Source organism: Ambystoma mexicanum, chromosome 6q, assembly GCF_040938575.1.
Source record: "Ambystoma mexicanum isolate Mex_15411 chromosome 6q, UKY_AmexF1_1, whole genome shotgun sequence".
Taxonomy (NCBI): Eukaryota; Metazoa; Chordata; class Amphibia; order Caudata; family Ambystomatidae; genus Ambystoma; species Ambystoma mexicanum.
The window spans coordinates 802392116-802409875 of NC_090937.1; the positions used below are offsets into that span (position 1 = coordinate 802392116).

General features: G+C 54.8%; 1 protein-coding gene across 2 annotated transcripts in view; it reads left to right on the forward strand.

The window, feature by feature from the left end:
• Nucleotides 1-17760, forward strand: part of GLRB (glycine receptor beta) — a 503088-nt gene that overhangs the window by 456219 nt on the left and 29109 nt on the right. For both annotated transcript variants that reach the window (XM_069631327.1, XM_069631328.1), the window contains exon 10: nt 8365-8657. In XM_069631327.1, coding sequence (XP_069487428.1) covers nt 8365-8657 — 293 coding nt within the window. The remainder of the gene's footprint in view (nt 1-8364; nt 8658-17760) is intronic.

Sequence of the window (17760 nt, forward strand, 5' to 3'; positions counted from 1 at the left end):
AGGCCGGGCGCACCCTCCCCGGCACCATCAACCACGAGCCAACGCTCTGGGTCGGGTAAGAGGAAGGCCGAGCACCCGGCGAAGCTCCTGGAGAGGCCCCGGTCGAGCTCGAAGGCGGAGGGGGAGCGAGGCGGTGTCCCCCCCCCTCAAGGATAAGGTGGTGAGCGCACCTAAGGTGGTGAAGGCCTTAATCCATCCGGCCAAGCCCTCTATCGAAACTGTCGCGGCGGCCCTGGCTCAGCCTGTGCAGGCTACAACAGTGGTGGCGACCTCGGGGCTCAGTCTCCCTGCCACCTCGGAGGGAGTCCTCTTTTGTGCCCATCGATAGGACCCCCGTGAAATCCCCCGAGGGGAAGAGAAAGGGGGGGCAGGGCGTCGTCGTAGATTCGGCTTCAACCTCGGAGGAGGAACTGGTCGAGGTCTTAAGCCACGGCCTCGGCGTGGAAGAAGACCGGCCCGTCGGGATGGATCCCGACGCAGGTGACGACGACATCGTCGAGGGTACCGACGGGGCCCCTGATCGCCCGTCGGATTCCCCTCTGCCAGCACCGCAAGACAACTCGGCGGCCATTTTGTTGGCTATACAGTCCTTATGCTCAGAGATAAGGACGAGACTACCGTTGCCGACGGAGGAACCTCTCCCGTCGGGGGACCCAGAACCGGGACCTTCTGGTGTTCCCCTTACTAAGAAAAGAAGGATCCACCCTCCACCTCCTTTTCAGCCGTCGCGCCCCGTCCAGCCCTCCTCCCCGTCCACCCGAGGGGATGATACGGGGACTGACACAGCAGTGACGGGTACGGACGACGAGGTATACGACGAGGATGTACCGTCGTCGCCTCCCACCAGGGCTTCTCCGCCCGACGAGATTGGATCGTTCCACTCCATGATCACCAGGGCATCCGAGCTTTTCCAACTCTGCCCTGAGGAGAAGAAGAAGGAAGGTTTCCTTTATCAGCGGCGCGAGGCCAAGAGGAAGACGGTCCTCTCAGTGCCTCTATTGGACGACATTTGGGATGAGGGCCTCACCCTCCTCAAGAACCCTTCCACGACGCCAGCTAGAAGAGACCGGTACGAGAAGAAGTACCGGGTCCCGGACACGGCCCCCCTGTGCCTCCGGGCGCAGCCTACCCCGGACTCCGTCGTCTCCGCGGCGGCCAGGAAGAAAGCGGGGGGAGGTGCGGCCTCCACATCGACTTCCCCACCGGACGGTGAGGGAAAGAAATTGGACGCTATGGGACGCAGAGTCATCTCGTCGGCAGCGACGACGATTAAAGCGGCCAACGCCTTGGCTATCGTGGCCCGCTACGACAGGGAGCTCTGGTACAAACTGGCTCCCCTGCTGGACTTCCTGCCGGACGACAAGAGGACAGAGGCCCTGGAGATCCTGCAGGAAGGCGAGGTGGCTTCGGACCACGCCATTACCGTTGCGACGGACATCGCCGACACTGGGTTCCGCCAGTTGGGCAACGGCGTTTGCCTTAGGCGGCGTGGATGGCTCAAGGCTACGGACTTCCGTCAAGACGTTCAGACCAGAGTCCTGGACATGCCCTTCGATGGGAACAACCTGTTTTGGAAAACAGTGGACGATTCCCTTCAGGCCATTAAAGCGGACACTGAAACGGCCCGGGCCCTGGGAGTTCTGCAACAACGACGGACGCCCTTTCGGAGCAGCGGAGGCAAGGGCGCCTCCAAAGGTTCCGGCGGCGGTTTCTCCACCTACCGTCAAGCGGCCCGCTCGTCGTCTCAGGAGGCCTACAGAGGACGAGGCAAGTCTGGCGGGGTCAACTTCGGCGAAGCAGGATTGAACCGGCCGTGGGGTCGGGCCCCCACCGAAGCTCCCCGGTGGGAGGCCGGCTGGCGAGCTTCGTCAGCGTGTGGGAGTCCATCTCCACCGACCGTTGGGTGCTGGACGCCTTGGCCCGGGGCCACGCGCTCGAGTTCCAGAGAAGGTGCCCGCGCGTCCCCCCCGTGGCCAGGAAAGAACTTCACGTCCCTCAACTTCTCCTGGAGGTAAAAGCGATGCTCAGGAAGGGCGCCATCGAACTCGTCCCAAAGAGGCTTCGGGGCTCCGGAGTTTACTCGAGATACTTCCTCGTGAAGAAGACGGGGGGATGGCGCCCCATCCTGGACCTGCGACGTCTGAACAAGTTCATCAAGGCGCAGAAGTTCCGGATGGTCACCCTCCAGCACGTCCTGGGTCAGCTGGAGGAAGGAGACTTCCTGTCGTCGTTGGATTTGGAGGATGCCTACTTCCATATTCCCATCCTAAAGGGGCACCGAAAATTCCTCAGGTTTGTGGTCCAAGGGCGTCATTACCAGTTCAAAGCCCTCCCCTTCGGACTACGGTCGGCACCCAGGGTATTCACCAAGTGCCTCGCACCGGTGGCGGCGCAGCTGCGCCGCGAGGGGGGTCCACGTCTACCTCTACCTGGACGACTGGCTCATCCGAGCCAAGACGAGGGAGCTCGCCGTGGTTCACACGGCAAGGACCGTCCAACTTCTCACGGACCTGGGATTCTCCGTGAACTACGCCAAATCCCACCTGGTACCCGCGCAAGACGCTCTGTTTCTGGGAGCGAGGCTCAACACAGTGTCCCTTCTGGCCTCCCCGTCGGAGGAGAGGACCAGGACCATCCTGGGCAAGGTGCAGCGGATGTTGGTGGCCGACGCGGCCAAGGTGAGGTCCATCAAGTCCCTCCTCGGAATGATGTCTTCCTGCATCTACCTCATTCCCATGTGCAGGCTCCGGATGCGCCCGTTGCAGGAGTTCCTGGACGCGCGCTGGATCCAAACGACGGGCAGCTTCGAGGAAAGGATCACACTCGACGAGAGTTTCCGACGAGCGATCCGGTGGTGGGGCACCCGCGCGCATCTGACGGCGGGCTTGGACTTCCAGACCCCAGCCCACCAGGAGACAGTGACCACGGATGCCTCCCTGGAAGGGTGGGGAGCGCACACCGAAAATCTGCACGCAAGAGGCCTTTGGCTCCCGACGGAGAAATCCCTACATATCAACGTCCTGGAGCTCCGTGCAGTGTTTTGGGCCCTCAGGTCCTTCCTTCCGTCCCTCAAGGGCAAGGTGGTGAGGATCTTCACCGACAACACCACCACCATGTTTTACATCAGGAAACAGGGCGGAACCAGGTCCCCAGCACTGTCCAAGGAGGCGCAGGACCTGTGGCATTGGGCCATCGCCCAAAGGATATTTCTGGTGCCGTTTCATCTGGCAGGGATAAAAAACACCATCGCCGACTCACTCAGCAGGGAGCTGCGCTCGTGCCACGAGTGGGAGCTACGGCAGGATCTAGTGGATCTCCTCTTCCGACGGTGGGGGCACACCCCAGATCGACCTGTTTGCGACGAACTCCAAGTGCCGGAGGTTCGCCAGCAGGTTTCCCCAGGCGAGGAGCATGGGCGATGCTTTCTCGTTCCCCTGGGAGGGCCTGTTCCTCTACGCGTTCCCTCCTTTGCCACTGCTAATCCGGCTCGTCAACCAGCTCAAGAGGTCACGGTGCAGGATGATCCTCGTCGCACCTGCGTGGCCGAGGCAGACATGGTTCCCGGACCTTCTGGACTTGTCAGCGTCCCCGCCAATCAAGCTGCCGGTGGACGCGGATCTACTCTCCAGAGAAGGAGGCGCCATCCTCCACCACGACCCGAAATCGCTGAACTTGCAGGCCTGGCTCCTGCAGCGCTAGAGTTTGGAGGATACGACATACCGGCCGACTGCAGAGAGGTTCTTGCAAAGGCCAGGGCGTCCTCGACTCTTAAATGCTACGGACACAAATGGAAGAGGTTCTCTGTCTGGTGCCACGCACAGAAGATTAACCCTCTACGGATTACGGCCCCCCAAGTACTGCCGTACCTGCTGACGCTGGCCAAAGCTGGACTGGCACACGCGTCCATCAAGATTCATCTTGCTGCGATCTCCCGATACACCAGAACCACGGGGCGGACGTCCTTGTGGTCTCATCGTCTGGTGAAGGAGTTCATGAAGGGACTGTTCAGATCGTTCCCGCCGGTGAGGGCTCCGGCCCCGGCGTGGGAGCTCAACGTGGTGCTGACCAAGCTCATGGGACCTCCGTTCGAGCCTCTGCACTCAGCTCTGTTGAAATTTCTGTCGTGGAAAACAGCGTTTCTTGTGGCCATCACCTCCGCACGACGAGTGGGAGAGATCCAGGCCCTTTCCTGCAAGGCCCCGTACTTGACTTTTTTCACGACACGAGGGTAGTGCTCAGGACGCACCCCTCCTTCATGCCCAAGGTACCGTCGGACTTCCATCTAAACAAACCCTTGGTGTTGCCTGTGTTCTTCCCGTCGCCTTCGTCGCCGGCTGAGAGGACTTTGCACTCGCTGGATGTGGCTAGAGCGCTGAAGTTCTACGTGGACCGCACGAAGTGTTTTCGGAAGACGTCACAACTCTTTGTGAACTTTGGACCTGTCAATCAGGGGAAGGCTCTCTCGAAGGCTTCCATTTCCAGATGGCTCTCCGGCTGTATCATGTACTGTCACCGGTTGGCAAACCGACCGCTGCCTGGCCGTCCGAGAGACCATTCCACCAGAGCGATCGCAGCTACCACGGCGTTCCTATCTGGTGTACCCCTGCTGGACGTATGCAGGGCTGCTACGTGGAGGTCGACGCACACCTTCACGAAATTCTACTGCGTCGACCGGGATTCCAGGGAGGAGTCCAGGGTCGGCCAAGCAGTGCTGCGGAACCTGTTCGCCTGAGGTGAGCCTGGTGAGGAGGTAAGATGCTTAATGTTGAGTTTGATGTGATGCTTAATGTTGAGCCTTTGCCACCTCCCGTGGTTGTGCATGTGTGTACTGCTATGTATTCTTTATTCATGAGCATGTGAATCCATGCCAGACCCCATGCTGGAGAAGGAACAAGTTACTTACCTGTAACTGTTGTTCTACAGCATGGGTCTGGCATGGATTCACATGCGAACCCTCCCGCCTACCCCTCTGCGGCTCTTCACTTGGTCATACTGCCACTTCACGTGCTTCCAAATCTGAAGATGGCTGCCAGAGGCGGGGCTTAGGTAGAGGGCAGTCATTGTCTGTGGTCAGTATGACGCAGAGATCAGTGATTGGTTATTACTACGAAAGACAGATCAGAAACGAAACTGATACTGGTTTTTTCTTTACCGAAGATTCCCAGCCTGACGACGGGGAATATTCATGAGCATGTGAATCCATGCCAGACCCATGCTGGAGAACAACAGTTACAGGTAAGTAACTTGTTCCTTTCACATCCCCATTTTAAAAGGACATCGCAAATTCCTGCGATTTGTGGTCCAAGGGCGACACTATCCATTCAAGGCCCTTCCCTTCGGATTGAAGTCAGCGCCCATGATGTTCACCAAGTGCCTCGCACCAGTGGCGGCATGGCTGCGCCTGCAGGGGATCCACGTCTACCCCTACCTGGGCGATTGGCTCATCTGAGCAAAGTCAAGAAAACTTGCCGTCGATCACACAGCGAAGACCGTCCAACTGCTCACAGATCTGGGATTCTCGATCAACTTCGCAAAATCCCACTTGGTACCATTGCAAGTAGCCCTGTTCCTGGGAGCCAGGCATGACACAGTGGCGTGATTGGCTTCTCCGTCGGAGGAAAGGACGAAGGCCATCCTGGGCAAGGTACCACGGCTGTTGATGGACCTCACCCTGGCCTCATCTATGGTCCAGTCCCTGCTCGGCATGATGTTGTGCAGCTACCTCGTGCGCATGTGCACACTGCAGATGCGACCACTACAGGAGTTCCTCGACACCCGTTGGATGCAAGCGGCGGGCAGCTTCAAAGACAGGATCTCACTCAACGAAACTTTCCGCCAAGCGATCCGGTGGTGGGGCACCCGCACGCATCTGGCGGCGGGCATGGAGTTCCAGACCCCGGCACATCAGGAAACTGATGACGGACGCCTCCCTGGAGGGATGGGGAGCGCACACAGGGGATCTCCACTCAAGTGGCCTTTGGCTCCCGGAGGAGAGGTCACTACACACCAATGTCCTGAAGCTCTGAGCCGTGTTCTGGGCCCTCGGGTCGTTCCTTCCGTCCCTCAAGGGCAAGGTGGTAAGGGTCTTCACCGAAAACACCACCACGATGTTCTACATCCAGAAGAAGGGAGGCACCAGATAACAAGCCCTATCCACGGAAGCCCAGAATCTGTTGCACTGGGCCGTCGCCCAAGGGATGTTTCTGGTACCCTTCCATCTGGCAGGAATAAAGAACACCATCGCTGACTCACTCAGCAGGGAGCTGCGCTCGTGCCATGAGTGGCAGCTGCGGCAGGATCAAGTGGATCTCCTATTCCGACGATGGGGCAATCCCCAGATCGACCTATTTGCGACGGCGACGAACGCCAAGTGCCGGAGGTTCACCAGCAAGTTTCCCCAGCCGGGGAGCATGGGCGATGCCTTTTCATTCCCCTGGGATGGCCTGTTCCTGTATGCATTGCCGTTGCTGCTGTGACTCATCAGTCCACTCAGACGGTCTCAGTGCAGGATGATCCTCGTCGCACCGGCGTGGCCGAGGCAGATCTGGTTCCTGGACCTTCAATCGAACTACCCACTTTCTTCCAGAACCCTACTAACATGGCCGAAAGAAGACTTCTCACACTAGACGTGGGCAGGGCAGTCATGTTTTACCTGGAAAGAACTAAACCACTAAGGAAGACTAAACAATTCTTCGTTTCAGTGGCAGCTGGTAGAGAAGGGGATCCTGTCTCTAAATCAGCTATCTCAAGGTGGATTGTCAAATGCATCACACTGTTACACTCTTGCTAAGAGAGAACTGCCCTTCAAGCCTAGAGCACATTCTACTTGAGGCACTGGGGTTTCCATAGCATTCATTGCAAATGTTCCCCTAGAGTCCATTTGCAAAGCGGCAACCTGGAATTCTGTACACACCTTTACAAAACACTATTGCCTAGACACTCATTCTAGGTCTGACTCTCGGGTGGGACAAGCAGTATTAAGACATCTTTTCTCTACTGTTCCTTCTCACAACCCACCTCAACTCCGGATACTGCTTGCTAGTCTATGCACAGCATGTGATTTAAGCAGATTAACACGCATCGGAAGACATGCATTACTCACCGTAAGAGCATATCTGATGATTGTATCTGCTTAGATTCACCTGCTCCCTCCAAACCTCCCCGCTCGGGGTGGAAGGATCATAGACGCCTTACTACTTTCTCTTTCACGTACTCGCTCACTATAGCCTTGGGCTCCCTCATGGCAGAAAAAATACAATCGGAGGGACCTCGGTGCGTGAGGGATTTTGGGTACACTACACTACACGTCACGTTAGGGATAGTGTTACAGACACGCCTATACCGACATCCCCTTTGTCCCCAAAAGACGAGATGCAATACTCTGCGGTTACCACTGGATGTCGGACCATATGCACGGCATGTGAATCTAAGCAGATACTATCATCAGAAATGCTATTACGGTGAATAATGCATGTCTTCTGATGCTTGTATCTGCTTAGATTCACATGCGTCCGCCCTTCCTCCCCTCGGAGAGAAGGCGCATGGATGCTTGTAGTCTTATCTATCTTATCTGCTTGGATACTCTGTACTCGCGCTACTCCTCATGCTACCTCATGTCAGAAAAAATACAATCTGAGGGTCCTACACGCGTGAGGGATCATGGGTACAGTGGATGTCACACTAGGGATAGTATTACTGGCACACCCTAGTTTGACACCCCTTTTTGAGTTTAAAAAAACAAACTGTAATACAACGCCGCTTTCACTAGATGTCGGCCTATGCACAGCGTGTGAATCTAAGCAGATTTAAGCATCAGAAATATGATTACGTTGAGTAATGTATCGCATATATATAATACATATTTTCATTACATTTATGTGTTTCTTTGAATTGCATTACTAGCTAGGTTCAGTGTACTTAACGACAGCTCACATCTTAATCTTATAAGCCTGACGGCTCTGCCAATCTACCAAGGTTCCATGAGTAGTACAGACTGGGGGGGTGCTGGGGCAGGGGGAGGGGGGTTTTAAAACCATTGGGATAGTTTTATAAAGTCTTACCTCACAGTGGACTTTAGGAACGCTCCCATAACAGCCACACACAATCTGCCTCCTTTTTGTTTTCCCTTTGTCTATACAGGCTTTAATCATTTTTGCATGCCCTTTCCACACCAACATTGTAGGTCTATATCATACCTCCTCTGTATCAGGACCTTCTCGATTTGTTATACTTGTACTGTGGGGGATCCACTTTTCAATGCCTTATTAGACTAGTCAGTTCAAATGCCCTTCACTCATATTTGTATTGATTTGTTCATAGGTTTCTGCATATTTTTCTAACTGTAATCTTTGTTGGTTTTTGTAGGTATCTTCTCAGTACTCAGCTTGGCATCTGAATGTACGACCCTTGCGCAAGAACTTCCCAAAGTGTCTTATGTGAAGGCATTGGACGTTTGGCTGATTGCTTGCCTTCTCTTTGGGTTTGCTTCACTTGTTGAGTATGCTATTGTTCAGGTACTATTGAACAGCCCAAAGAGAATTGAAGCGGAAAGAGCCAGAATAGCTAAAGCAGAACAGGCAGAAGGGAAAGGAGGGAATGCTGTCAAGAAGAACACTGTAAATGGTACTGGAACCCCTGTTCACATCAGCACTTTACAGGTGAGCAAACAATACTTTTCTATCATATGGACAAGTCTACCAAATTTGATTCTATGTTTTGGTGCAACCATAGCTGTGTGGAAATAATACTGCATGTTTGGAAAAATGGCTACACTTAAAGGTGTAACTGATAGTCTTCAAAATTGAAATCCTAGTAATTAACATTGCAACAATGTTTTTATAATTCTATTAGGGAGTTTTTAATGCTGGGACCTAGCTTTGAAAAGAAGCATTACTACATGGGTAGTAATGGTGTCTTTTTTTATTTTTTGGGGGGGGTAAAGAAAAAAAAAAGAAACTTACTTTGCCTGCACAGCCTGTCGCCGCACAGTACTGGTGTTGTGGAAGTCAGTTTTCAGTGTTGGTGACTGTTACGTCATCAACATGAAAACTGACTTCAGGGAAAGCAGCACTGTGCAGCCTGGTGCTGCGCAGTCAAGGTAAGTTTCTTTTTTTATTTACAAAAAAGACACCATTAGCACCTGTGTAGGAAACTACACTGGTGCCAAGGTGACGGGGGAGCGGGGAAGGGGGCGCTGGCTTCCCAGTCTGCTTGGAACGCAGGCTTGTACCATACAGTACAGCCTGAGTTCCGAGCACGCTAATTGGCAAGCACCTCTCATCAGGGTGCTAATGTTTATAATAGCAGGGTGTGAATAGAGCAGCGTGCCTGTGTGCAGCCTACAGAAAAAGTTACACATTTTATGAAGGTGGGTAATGTAGATTCCCAAATATATTTCAAGGCTATAGTTTAGTCATGAGAGCCAGTTTGTGTGGCTACATTTCTGGCTATGTAACTGGGTGCCAGTTTGTTTTACAGAAGGCAATTGTCTTAATTGGTGATATTTTATTCCCTTGTACTCTTATGAGATATAATAATATAGTTTTTATTTCCTATCCTACATGTAATTCTCGAAAGGATTTCTGTGCGTGCCCACAGACCAATGTGCACAGCATCCTTAACCTGCTCACGTTCCCTCTCATCCCCATCATTTTCTAACATTCAGCTAAGCTGCCAGTTGATAACTAATAGAGTCACAGATTTTGCAGCCAGTTTATCATTGCATAGAAATCCTGTGGCTGTCTGAGTATGTGGGTCATGGTTACTGACACTTTAATGTTAGGGTGATTGTTGTGAAAAACATTAAATGAGCTCCACTCCCAATGAGCATTATGTACTTTGTGATTCAAGCTGCGGGTGACGCCTAGAGTGGAGGAGAAGACGGCCAACCTGGCCAAGAAGGTCCAGGTGGCGCAGGAAAAATCGTCGACGATTGAGCTGGTGGCGGCCGCTCTCTTGAAGGCCAAAGGGGCTCAGCCCAGGGTGCCCCTGCCCCTGAGGCGGGAGGTCTCAACCGGGCCGGTGGCAAAGTCTGCTGGCACACGGAGAAGAGGATGCCGTTGCTGATCCCAGCTCTGACCCCACAGGGTGCACAAAGGGGTTGGGAGGGGGGGGGGCGGGCAATGAAGTCACAGGCCGTGCCCCAAAACATGGGTGTTTCATCCTCGGACGACGAGGACCAGTAGTCGCTGCACAGGACGTGGAGGATGATGACGGCGCTGGGCCTAGTGTGCCGACCACGCCAGCTCAGCCGAGAGATGTATCCCTGGACATCCTTTCGACCCTAAACACTGTGCCAGAAATCCAGAAGATGCCGCAGGGCCAAGTCCCTCCGGCTAAAAAGAGGAAGCGCCATCGGACGCCCTTGTATCAACCTCCACACCCGCATCTGGTGCCCCCCCACCCCCGATGGACACAGGGACGGACATGGTGATGACAGACGACGACAACATCGTCACGGCTGGCGGATCGCTGCAACTGAGGGTGTCCCCACCGGATGAAGTGGGCTCGTTTCATGCCATGGTCGCCAAAGCTTCCGAACATTTCCAGCTGACCACTGAGGAGACCAAGAACGAGGGCCTCCTATACCAGAGGCGCGAGGCCAAGAGGAAGACCATCATGGCGGTACCCCACCTGGACGACGTGTGGGAGGAAGGCCTAGCTGCCGAACTCTGTATTGGCGCTGTTAGGCAGAATCCAGTGCAGTTCCCTTAGGGAGCACTACACCAGATTAGGACTACAGGTGAGGGCAATAAATCCCATTTGGTATCAGTCTGTACCACAAAGATTTAGTTGGTAGCTGTGGATGAGCAGTCAGACTTATCTCAATAGGGAGATGAGCAGTATTCAGGGTTTACACAATAGGCCCACTAGGTTATGGAACAAAAACACTGACCAAAGCTTTGTATTTAAAAAGTAGATGTATATTTCTCCAGCATGGGGTCTGGCATGGATTCACATGTTCATGAATATTCCCTGTCAGGTCGGGAATCCTCGGTAAAGAAAAAATCAGTATCAGTTTAGTTTCTGATCGGTCTTTCTCAGTAGTAACCAATCACTGGTCTCTGGGTCATACTGCCCCCAGCCAATGACTGCCCTCTCCCTAAACTCCGCCTCTGGCAGCCATCTTCAGATTTTTACAGCATGCTCAAGTGTTGGGAGTCCTCGTGTTTAGCTCTCGAGCTTTTGCTGCGTTTTCGCGCTTTTTCAAAGAGAATTTCTAATTTTTCGGTCAAATAGAGCCTCAAGCTCCACCGTCTCTACATCCGATTAACGGGGATCCGTGTCGGATATATCTACGCCCCTCAAGGGTGAAGATTTCGTCGAGTTACGCTTCTTGGAGGATTCCAGAGGTTTCTGCGGCCTACCCGAACCTGGCCCAGGAGAAAGGAAGCTCAACGCCCAGAAAGCTGTTCAGGGTTTCCCCTGGATGCCAGCTGCAGAATGTGTTCAAGGAGGACGAGCACTCGAAATGTCTCTACTGCCTTCATGAGGACAAAACGCACGTGGAGAAGGACTGTGCGTTTTGCAGGAACATGTCGGAACGGACCATCAGGGACCGACACCTTTGTCTCTCCAACTGTCTGGAAGGGAAGAGCCCGTCGGGTGAGAAGAAGTCGTCCGAATGGTCTTCTAAGTCCTGTGAGGGCGCCCCAGCGACGCGGGCCCAACAAAAGGCAAAGCACCGCGAGTCTGCGGGCACCGGGAGCGCCGAGTGGTCGGGCTCTTCGGCTGCCAGGCAGGGTGCGCCTTCCCCAGCACCATCAACCACGAGCCAACGCTCTGGTTCGGGGAAGAGGAAATCCAAGAACCCGGGGTAAGCTTCTGGAGAGGCCCCGGTCGATCTCGAAGGATTCAGCCAAGGGGAAGCGAGGCGGTGACCCTCCCCCCAAGTTGAAGGCCTCAAGCACGCCCAAGGTGGCGAAGGCCTTGATTCATCCGTCCAAGGCCTCTATCGAGGAAGTCGCGGCGGCTCTGGTGTAGCCTGTTGAGGCTACGCCAGTGGAGGCGACCTCGGGGCCCAGAGTCTCCCTGCCTCCGCGGAGGGAAGCCTCTTTCAGACCCATCGAAAAGACCCCTGTGAAAACCCCGGCAGAAAAAGGGGTGGGGGCGGTGGCCATTGTGGACACGGACACAGCATCCAAGTAGGAGCTGATAGAAGTCTTAGAGGATCCTGACGAAGGTGACGTGAGTGACAGCGGCACCGGCGAGGGTCCTAGTCACCCGTCGCTTCCGGAGCCGCAGGATAACTCGGCGGCCATACAATCCTTATGTTCGGAGATGAGGACGAGATTGCCCTTACCACCGACGGAGGATCCAGAACCAGGCCCGACGGAGGAGCCAGAGCGGGACCCAGGCCCAGCGGGGAAGCCCCCCGAACAAGAGAAGAAGGATCCATCCAGCCCCGCCTTTTCAGCCCTCGCGGCCTGCTCAGCCTTTACCCATGTCCCCTGTCCCTGGGGATGACACGAGAACGGACATGGCCACGACAGGTACCGACGACGACGACGGCGGTGACGACGGGACGGAGCTCCCATCTCCAGCCCGGGCCTCCGCGCCCGACGAGATCGGATCTTTCCATGCAATGATCGCCAGGGCATCCGAGCTTTTTCAGCTCTGCCCCGAAGAGAAGGAAGGTTTCCTTTACCAACAGCGTGAGTCCAAGTGGAACACAGTCCTCGCCGTGCCTCTAATAGATGACATCTGGGACGAGGGTCTCGCCTTTCTCAAGAACCCGTCTACGACGCCTGCCAAGAGGGATCGGTACGAGAAGAAGTACCGGGTCCCCGAAACGGCCCCTTTGTGCCTTAGGGCACAACCGACCCCTGACTCGGTCGTCTTAGAGGTGGACAAGAAGAAAGCGGGGGAGGGGGCATCGGCCTCAACGTCAACTTCCCCGCCGGACGGCGAAGGAAAGAAGCTGGACGCAATGGGACGACGAGTTATCTCGTCGGCGACAACAAAGATTAAGGCGGCCAACGCCCTCGCGATCGTGGCCCGCTATGACAGGGAGTTATGGTAAAAGATCGCCCCCCTCCCCCTGTTGGACTTCCTACCGGATGACAAGAAGGCAGAGGCCCTGGAGATCTTACAAGAAGGTGAAGTGGCGTCAGACCACGCCATTACGGTGGCAACGGACATTGCCGACACCGGTTTCTGCCAGCTAGGCAACAGCGTTTGCCTTAGACGACGAGGGTGGCTCAAGGCGACGGATTTCCGCCAGGACGTACAAGCCAATGTTTTGGACATGCCGTTCGACGGGAACAATCTGTTTGGGATCAAGGCGGACACGGAGACAGTTAAGGCCCAAGGTGTTCTCCAGCAGCAAAGGCCATCCTTTCGGAGCACCGGAGGCAAGCAGGGTGCCTCCAAGGGATTCGGCGGCGGCTCCTCTACGTACCGCCAAGCGGCCCGCTCCTCGTCGCAGGAAGCCTATAGAGGACGAGGCAAGTCGGGTGGGCCCCGGCGTCATCACCAGGGAGGCCAAGGCGGCAAGACGTCCTCCAAGCAAGATTGAACCGACAGCGGTGTTGGGCCCCCACCGAAGCACCCTGGTGGGAGGCCGGCTGGCGAAGTTCGTCAGCGTGTGGGAGTCCATCTCCACCGACAGTTGGGTGCTGGACGCCCTGGCCCAGGGGCACGCCCTCTAATTTAAAAAGTGCCCCCGCATTCCACCCGTGGCCAGGAAGGAAAATCACGTCCCTCAACTGCAATCGGAGGTAAGGGCGATGCTAAAAAAAAGGTGCCATCGAGCTCTTCCTGAAGAGGCTCTGGGGCTCCAGAGTATACTCAAGGTACTTCCTTGTGAAAAATAAGACGGGAGGATGGCGCCCCATCCTGGACCTGCGACGACTGAACAAGTACATAAAGGCACAGAAGTTCTGGATGGTCACCCTCCAGCACGTGCTGGGACAGCTGGAGGAGGGCGATTTCCTGTCGTCGTTGGATTTGGAGGATGCGTACTTCCACATGCCCATTCTGAAAGGACACCAAAAGTTCCTGAGGTTCGTGGTCCAAGGACGGCACTACCAGTTCAAGGCCCTCCCATTCGGATTGAAGTCGGCACCCAGGGTGTTCACTAAGTGCCTCGCACCGGTGGCGGCGCAGCTGCGCCTGCAGGGGATCCAGGTTTACCCCTACCTGGACGACTGGCTCATCCGAGCAAAGACACGGGAGCTTGCCGTAGATCACACAGCGAAGAACGTCCAGCTGCTCACGGACCTGGGATTCTCCGTCAACTTTCCCAAATCCCACCTGGTCCCGTTGCAAGTCGCACTGTTTCTGGGAGCCAAGCTCGACACAGTGGCGCGTCTGGCCTCGCCGTCGGAGGAAAGGACGAAGGCCATCCTGGGCAAGGTGCATCGTCTGCTGGCCACGGACGTGGCCAGGGTGAGGGCCATCAAGTCCCTCCTTGGGATGATGTCCTTGTGCATATATGTCGTGCGCCTGTCCAGGCTTCGGATGCGCCCTCTGCAAGAGTTCCTCGACGCCCGCTGGATCCAAGTGACTGGCAGCTTCGAGGACAGGATCCCGCTCAAAGAGACCTTCCGACGAGCGATCCGGTGGTGGGGCACCCGCGCTCATCTGACGGCGGGAACAGACTTTCAGTCCCCATCCCACCAGATAACGGTGATGACAGATGCCTCCCTAGAAGGGTGGGGAGCGCACACCGGAGAACTTCACTAGAGAAGCCTTTGGCTCCCGAAGGAGAAGACGCTCCACATCAACATCCTTGAGCTCCGTGCAGTGTTCTGGGCCCTCTGGTCCTTTCTCCCGTCCCTCAAGGGCAAGGTGGTGAGAATCTTCACCGCCAACACCACCACGATGTTCTACATCCGGAAGCAGGGAGGAACCAGATCCCCAGCCCCCTCCAAGGAAGCACAGGATCTGTGGCATTGGGCCGTCGCCCAAGGGATGTTTCTGGTGCCCTTTCATCTAGCAGGCATAAAGAACACCATCGCCGACTCACTCAGCAGGGAGCTGCGCTCGTGCCACGAATGGGAACTACATCAGGATCAAGTGGACCGACACTTCCGACGATGGGGAAAACCGCAGATCGACCTGTTCGCAACGGCGACAAACTCCAAGTGCCAGAGGTTCGCCAGCAGGTTTCCCCAGCCGAGGAGCATGGGCGATGCTTTCTCGTTCCCCTGGGACGGCCTGTTCCTATATGCGTTCCCTCCGTTGCCGTAGCTGCTCCGACTCGTCAACCAGCTCAAGCGGTCCTGGTGTAGGATTATCCTCGTCGCACCGGCGTGGCCGAGGCAGATCTGGTTCCCGGACCTTCTGGACTTGTCAGCGTCCCCACCAGTCAAGCTGCCGACGGATGCGGATCTTCTCTCCAGAGAAGGAGGTGCCATACTTCATCACGACCCGGAGTCGCTGAACTTGCAGGCCTGGCTCCTGCAGCACTAGAGTTTGGAGGGTACGATATTCCGGCTGACTGCAGAGAGGTCCTTGCAAAGGCCAGGGCGTCCTCAACTCTCAAGTGCTACGGACATAAGTGGAAGAGGTTTTCTGTCTGGTGCCGTGCACAGAAGATTAACCCTCTACGGATTATGGCCCCTCAAGTGCTGCAGTACCTATTGTCTCTGGCCAAGGCTGGACTGGCTCACGCCTCCATCAAGATACATCTGGCTGCGATCTGCCGATACACCAGAACCACAGGACAGGCGTCCTTGTGGTCCCATCGCTTGGTGAAGGAATTTATGAAAGGACTGTTCCGATCGTTCCCGCCGGTGAAGGCCTCTGCCCCGGTGTGTGCAGGGAACCCTGCATTCGGCACCGTTGAAGTTCCTGTCGTGGAAGACTGCGTTTCTTGTGGCCATCACCTCCGCATGCCGAGTGGGAGAGATCCAGGCCCTATCCTGCAAGCCTTCATACTTGACTTTTCACCTCACAAGGGTGGTGCTGAGGACGCACCCCTCTTTTATGCCCAAGGTGCCGCCGGCCTTCCACCTCAACAAGCCCTTGGTGTTACCTGTTTTCTTCCCGTCGCCTACATCACCGGCCGAGAGGACTCTGCACTCGGTGGATGTGGCTAGAGCACTGAAGTTCTACGTGGACCGCACAAAGAGCTTTCGGAAGACATCACAGCTATTTGTGAACTTTGGACCTGTGAACCAAGGGAAGGCTCTCTCGAAGGCTTCCATTTCCAGATGGCTCTCCGGCTGCATCACGCACTGTCATCGGTTGGCAAACTGACCGTTGCCTGGCCGTCGAGAGCCCATTCGACCAGAGCTATCACTGCTACCACGGCGTTCTTGTCTGGTGTACCCCTGCTGGACATCTGCAGGGCTGCTACGTGGAGGTCGACGCACACCTTCACGAGATTCTACTGCGTTGACCGGGATTCCAGGGAGGAGTCCAGGGTCGGCCAAGCGGTGCTGCGCAACCTGTTCGCCTAAGGTGAGCCTGGTGAGGAGGTAAGAATTGCTTAGTGTTGAGTTTTTGATGTAATGCTTAATGCTGAGCCTTTTCCACCTCCCGTTGGTTGTGCATGTGTGTATTGCTATGTATTCTTATATTCATGAGCATGTAAATCCATGCCAGACCCCATGCTGGCGAAGGAACAAGTTACTTACCTGTAACTGTTGTTCTCCAGCATGGGTCTGGCATGGATTCACATGCGAACCCTCCCTCCTACCCCTCTGCGGCTCTTCACTTGGTCATACTGCCACTTTGCGTGCTACCAAATCTGAAGATGGCTGCCAGAGGTGGGGCTTAGGGAGAGGGCAGTCATTGGCTGGGGACAGTATGACCCAGAGACCAGTAATTGGTTACTACTGAGAAAGACAGATCAGAAACGAAACTGATACTGATTTTTTCTTTACCGAGGATTCCCGGCCTGACTACGGGGAATATTCATGAGCATGTGAATCCATGCCAGACCCATGCTGGAGAACAACAGTTACAGCTAAGTAACTTGTTCCTTATTTTATACACTTCTAATAAAACACATGTATCAGTCATCAAGCAAGTTAAGTCCAAGGAAAAATATACACCCTCCCAAGTTGAATTGTAGACCAAGTGAACCAGAGTGAAAACTGAGCAAAACGGCATAGTGACAACTACACACAAGGGATCCTCTAACAATTCCTCTCGAGGGAGGGAAAACACAAGTTATCTAGAAATAGGTTCTTCTACACCCTAGCAACACTTCCCATCAGTTTGTGAACCAGTTCAGCAAGACAGTGCATCAGTATAGGCAATACCTAAAATGAAAACTGAGCCAAATGGCATTTCACACTGTTTAAGATTGGGAAGGAAAGGGTAGTTAAAAGAAATAGGTGCACCAACACAGTTCTCAGTGAGAATCAGTCTAAAGAAAGCAGATCTAACAAATGTGACCAGAGTCAGTAGGCCTGTGCCAGAGCCAGTGGTACAGGGCAAGGGCCCAGGAGAAAAATGTTCTTGTAGCTGCAGTCAAGTCTTTGGGTAACGCATTTGAAAAGGTTGTTGCAGAAGTGAAAAGACAATGTTAAGAGAGGGGGGCGGCCTACGCAACAGGTAGGTAAAGGATTTAAAACACCTTTAGCACTACCGCAAAGAAAGGGCGGCCTGGCGAAACAATGTACCTTAAATGAAGTGGCTCCTGCGGTGGCGGTTGTTCCTGGTAGTTCCTGCAGTTCGGGTGATCTAGCAGAGGAAGAGAGGCTCTCGTCGTGGAGGAAGGTTCTAGTTACTGCACTACCAGGGATGAAACCAGCCGCGGTGTTGCCCGACGAATAAAAGGTACTCCTTTAAATCGCGGTCCAGGTG